This window comes from Stylophora pistillata, chromosome 4 (assembly GCF_964205215.1).
Source record: "Stylophora pistillata chromosome 4, jaStyPist1.2, whole genome shotgun sequence".
NCBI lineage: Eukaryota > Metazoa > Cnidaria > Anthozoa > Scleractinia > Pocilloporidae > Stylophora > Stylophora pistillata.
In genome coordinates this window covers 40576366-40582503 of record NC_142522.1, presented here as the reverse complement: position 1 = coordinate 40582503, position 6138 = coordinate 40576366, and the positions used below count along the sequence as shown (strand labels likewise).

The 6138-nt window shown below is 38.6% G+C and overlaps 1 protein-coding gene across 1 annotated transcript; it reads left to right on the top strand.

The window, feature by feature from the left end:
* The first annotated feature begins 205 nt into the window (after positions 1-205).
* Positions 206-1025, top strand: LOC148733732 (uncharacterized). Its single transcript, XM_088758989.1, has one exon. It carries the CDS (start codon positions 224-226, stop codon positions 1010-1012), a length of 789 nt encoding a protein of 262 aa, XP_088615115.1. The 5' UTR covers positions 206-223; the 3' UTR covers positions 1013-1025.
* Positions 1026-6138: the final 5113 nt, after the last annotated feature.

Sequence of the window (6138 nt, the reverse complement as noted above, 5' to 3'; positions counted from 1 at the left end):
CGCCTCCCAACTATTTTTTCCCACGTTCTCTCATTTGCATAGTCTCCCTTGCAACCCTTTCCGGCGTCATCACACAAGCGAAAACTCCCCCACCAACGGCTGGTGGGGGAGTTTTCGCTTGCGTGACGACGCCGGAAAGGGCTGCGAGGGAGACTATCATTTTCCCAACCCCTCATCAATACCATCATTATTATTCGCAGACGATTCGAACCCTGATGAATCAATGGCGGCATGCGCAGAGATACTGCAACCGCCTGTTGACAGATCAGCGTTTACTGTCGTTCAACGAGGCTCTACGTACCATCGTGAGCCAGCCACGCCAAGCCACCTCTACCCTTCATTACAGCTACCACTTCAAAATCACGAGACAGAGTTTCAAAGGCTACCAGGGACGTCATTCAAATCACTCGCCTTACCACAGTCAAAAGCACCACGCTTTGCATGTCACTATCCCCGTACGTCCGTCATTTGTCACACTGTCGACCCTGTTTTCAAACCAATGTTCCATAGAAGAGGTGTGTTTCAGCCATCCTTGCTCGACCACAACGCCATTTTCCTCCGTGAAAAGTTTAAACGTGAGAGAGCTTCAATAGTGAAACAAGAAAACGACGAGATACTTCAACATTGGTTCCAAGATACGCCATTCGCAAATGAGGATAGCCAATCAGCGGCTGCCTTCAACCAGGCTCCGCATTTTTCATACAGTAGAGAGAGGGAAACTGGGCTCAACCTCCCGGCCATGTACTGGGATACTAAGCCTCCAATGTGCGACTCACTCACAGAAAGGGAAAAGGAGCCACGAGATGTCCCAAAAGGGGAAGAAAGTGTCTACGATACAGGCAAGTGGTCTTTTGCACGTAAGGATGCTGAGGTGGAGAAGTCAAACGAGATTCCACTTGCAGGAGAGCAGACTGATGGACTGAATGCCAAAGACGTAAACACTTATGACGAAGGAGCTGTGGATTCAGTAGACATCGCTAATTTCCCCGACACAGCAACTGCTGACGAATAGCCACACGTGATGGTGTACAATAACAGCGATACTGAAAAGCCCAGGTCCAAGCATAGATGTGATGAGTGTGGCAGAACATTTACTCGCTCCAGTACCCTCGTCACGCACAAACGTATTCACACTGGAGACAAGCCTTACGTCTGCAAACAGTGCGGCCGCGCCTGCAGACAGCTTGGTGACCTGACTCGTCACCAGCTCACCTACACAACGTCCAAGCCATACATCTGTCAACAGTGCAACAAAGCATTCAACCGTGCTTCCAACCTTCACACCCATATGCGTACGCATTCCTATTACAAGCCATTCAGCTGCGAATTCTGCGGCAAGCGGTTTCACCAGAAAGTTGACCTGAAGATCCACCGCTACACGCTCACGGGAGCCCCACAAGTGCCAGAAATGTGGGCGAGGATTCAAGCAGCTGACCCACCTGACATACCATATGAGAACACACTCCGACGTCAGCATATACAAGTGTGAGTTTTTCACAAAGGGTTTTAGTCAGAAAGGAAACCTGAAGGCGCACGTGTACCGTCATATGGGAGAGAGACCATTCAGGTGTGATATCTGTGGTAAGGTTTTTACACTGGCTTCCACTTTTACAGTCAAACTAAGTGAAGCGTACCCCTCAGGATTACATTAATGATTTGATTATTTGAATATTGAACCCGCTAATCGTTTCAGGGGCGCAATAAGGAATTGAATGTTTGAACATGGAACCCGCTAACCGTATCAAGAATGCAATAATGGATTGATTATTTGAATATTGAACCGTATTCGTTTTGAAAAGGCGCGGATCATTACTCAAATCAGAAGTCCATTTCTGATTGGATTATGCGAACACGTGATGATGGATCGGAACTATTTCAACATGGCGTCAGACTTGGCGGGAAAGGTGAGTTCGAGTGTTGTGTAGAACTTCTTGTAAATGTTGTAAATGGAATGTTATCGAGAGCTTTTTCGCCTATTTACATCTTGACGAACTTGTGAAATTCTTGTGCGTATTCATGATCGAAAAACTAGTTTACTGGCGAGGCCGTCGCAGGACTTTTTTTTATTTCGTTACTATTTACGATCGACTGTTTCGCAGTGTTTTTACTGTGCAGTTTTTTATTTTCAGGATTCCTCGTCAAATAGAACAATCTTGTTGGACTTCAGAAATGGACTTCTAATTTGAACAATGATCCGCGCCTTTTCAAAACGGATACGGCTATTGGGTTCAATATTCAAATAATCAATCCATTATTGCATTCGTGCGGAAACGGCTAGCGGGTTCAATAATCAAATAATCAATTCATTATTGCATTTTTGAAACGACTGGCGGGTTCAATATCCAAATGATCAATTCATTAATGTAATCTTGAGGGGTACGCTTCACTTAGTTTGACTGTAAACACACATAAGAGGACACATGCACCGCACAAGCCATTTCAATGTCAGTACTGCGAGAAGGCTTTTTATCACTCGCTTTAAAACTCAGCTAGTTACATAAATGAAGCCATCGTTAATTACAGCGACGGCTAATATTTTTTCAAAAGGTTAGCTGGTTAAAATCATACGTGGTGTTTTGCATTTTTTTCAAACAACATCAGTCTGCAATTAAGAAGAAACGATGTTTGTTTACTTTTTCGCTTTAGGTGGTCGGTTACAACCGACGACTGAAATATTATTTATATGCAGAAGTGTGTTAGAGTGATTTGGAAATTATAATGGTGAAGGATAAAGATGTCAGTTAAAAAAAAAAGTTTTCATCTCAACTAATTTTCCACATTATTTTGTCTAAATCCCGCACGAGGGAAACATGTTAAGGCTCTGTCAACCTCGCCTACATTTTTCTTTTGAAGCTATCTGCTTCACAAACGAGCGAAGAGAATAATAATTATTTTTGATAACCATATGATCATTAAAATTTTCTTCGCTTTCCGTAAATTACTGTAATGATTGGTTGAACTGGCGTAACCGCCCCTTATTCTTTAACCGGGAAGAGGTATTATAAAAGCCGCTTATTGAACTTCGCAGGAAATAATGGTGATTTCACATCAGACGCGCACATCCCAGTATATAAAGAGTGGTGTGGTCAGTTTCTCCTTAGAAGAGAAAAACTTCATAGCTGTACGCATACTCCTCGATTCAGAAAGGAAAGCCGCCAGAAATGCTGCATATCAACGAATGGTTGCTTAACCATAAACAATTCTAGGCTGTAATGGACTTTTCGCTTAGGAAATTTCAATGAATTAGTGACAGATCCTAATGAAAAGCAACATCCCCACTACCATGCTAACGTTTTTTCATAGAAATTAAGACTTAATATACTACAAATAATTTGAACTCTCTCTGTTGCCATATGGCATCAGTGTTTCGATAAGGAAAGACGGTAGATAAGGTTAGCGTTTATCCTTGTAATTTGCATTTTATTTATCGCAAGGACAATTTTGTCATCATTTCTACCCTCTTTACGTTCACAATCGTGTAACAAGCAGATTAAGTTTTAATTCACTCATTCAGCTTTTCCCACACTTATACTCCACGTCTTACTCGAATTGTAATTTTAAAATCCTACTCTAACTTCAAATTGATCTAATTTAGATCTAAACCCAGTCAGGGTGGTAAGAAAATCAGCTATGATTTATCCAATGACTTCAAGATGCACGTGAAAGATAAGAAGAGGTTCTCTCCCTTTACTTTGCGTATTCCACGGGTTACACTCCTTTTCACCTTACTGAAATTCGGAATTCTAAGTCTATGTTTACACTTTGTGTGACATAATAATTACTTATACCAATCACATCAGTAACGGCTTCCAGATTTAAAATTCTTATTATCACACCTTTCACCTTTTCACGCTTTTGTAAATGAGAACAAAGGCAGCAACAAAATTGAGTAGAGACGTTAATGCTTCATTACACAGATATACGCAGAATTGGCTAAACAACCTCAAAATTAGTAAAGCATACCATTTTTCTTCTACCGTATACTTTGAGCAATGTTTTGCTTTACCTACTTAAAGTTTTAGAAAAGTATCTAAATATTTCCTGATCATCGGAAATAGTCTTGTTCTTAACTTCTCAAAGGGGCGGGCAAAAAATGTTCAGTTTTGGCGATACTGAATGTAAAGGATCTCTTTAAATGAGTTTTTTTTTTCCCTTTATATTTATTTGGACTATCTTAATTTTTAGGATTTCCCACCCATAGTATTTATACTTATTCTTCAGAGAGCCATTTCCTGAAGTCTTACGTAACTGAGCAGCATTTCGGTAAAGTTTGGACCGGTCATAAGAAAAGGAAATGAGTAATTTGCATGTTCGGGGGTAAATTTAAATGCAGAGAGATTAGTACGTGAAAGTCAGCTCAATAAATCAATCTTTCTCAGGCTATATTTAAAATCAAACTTCCTGGTTTGATTTTCTTTACATCTTGAGGTTCATCTATTCAATCTGCAATGGAAGATTGGACTTAATTGCGTTGGAATAGATAGTAAATCATTTGTAAGCTAACTCAAAAATACAATGAAAGAGTTGCACATCGAGATAAACTTTAGACTATGACGGAAAATTTTTTCCGTTCCTGATCTAAACCCGATACAGACTATAGAAAAAATATCTTCAGGGGTTTTTCCTCGATTGATAATATTTTATCTGATAGAAGGTGGCTTTTGTTTCACGACCTTGGTTCACGCTGCATGACATTGGCAGTATTGCATTTTAAGGAACATGTATATGTTCACTTGATGTTAGTTACGCTTTTGTAGCGATCTCACTCTTTTTTTTTATTGTTACCAGGGTCTGAGTCACCCACGTTGTTAATACCTAATGGATTTTCAGCCGGAACACTCAAATAAAATTGCGGAAAAAGTTTTTAATTTCTTTTTTCCAACTTTGCTTATAGATTAGAGGCCGCAATCGGATGTATGTTTGTTTTTTAGTTCCTTTCAAACGTTGCAGAGATTATTCTTGAGGATATTTGACTCTCCCTGCGAAAACTCAGAAACGGTGTGACTGTTTTCCAGATGTTCATAGACAATTGCAAAGCATTCAACAAAAACAAAATTTGCTATGAATTATGTAAATATACGATAGACATATCAAAAAATTGTCTTTAAAGTGATTCCCTCGCAATATATATTTAAAATCATGAAGCACATACAGGTATGACTCTCTATAAAACTTACAAATGATTCATTTTGTTGTGAGTCAGTAGTTAGTTGGGAAATCCCAAAATTTGGTTCGTGGGTGTCGCAGTTTAAAGCTTATCACTTCCAAAGGTTTTAATAAAACTTGTTCCTCATATTCTTTTCATAAAACATTGCCCACGCATTTGTTTGAATAAAAGATAATTTCCTCGTTATTTCAACGTTTATAGCCAATTAAAATATACTGAGGCTGAAAATGGGAATCACGTACCGCTTTATTTAAGACCAGAATGGTTATAAATATATCTGGCCTAAAATAAACTCAATTAATTCAAATTGTGAAGATAAACAGACAACTTTGTTTACAAACTTTGTTGTGTAAAATAATTCTGCGACCGTTCCATTCGATGTCGGTGTATCTGAGAAGAAATGTAATTCATTAAGATAAGCTTGATAACCTTTACTGCAGAGTCAGTCCCAAATCGTTGTATAATTTTAAAAACTGAGACCGTTTACATACTGCTCACTCAATTTTTTTGACTGTCATACTATTCAGTTTGAAGTAAAAAATTTAAACTTATCTGTTTTTTTATTTTTTTTGTCAGTTTAAATTCCATCCATTTTTCTGGATAATAAAAAAAAAAATTGTTTTTCTTACCCAAATCCTACTATTGCGCAATTACAATACAGCATACGCTAATGCACTACAAATGTACTCGTATACGGCTTGGACAACCTGTTATTACAAATGTGACATTCGGTTTTTCAACAATTGCTGTCAGCTTCTAAAAGATTCGAAATAAAGAAGAACTGCTCTAACTTTGGAAAATGAGTTTTCTGATTAGAACAGAACTTGTGAAACTTTCTTCACTCCACTTAAAAAGGGAAGCTTCAGTTTCGTTTATCCTGTTTTGACATAGTAATATTTCATTTTTTTTTAACCGTGGGCGTAGAATGTGCATGTGTTTTATAAACCTGTTTAAGTTATTCTTAACAAATC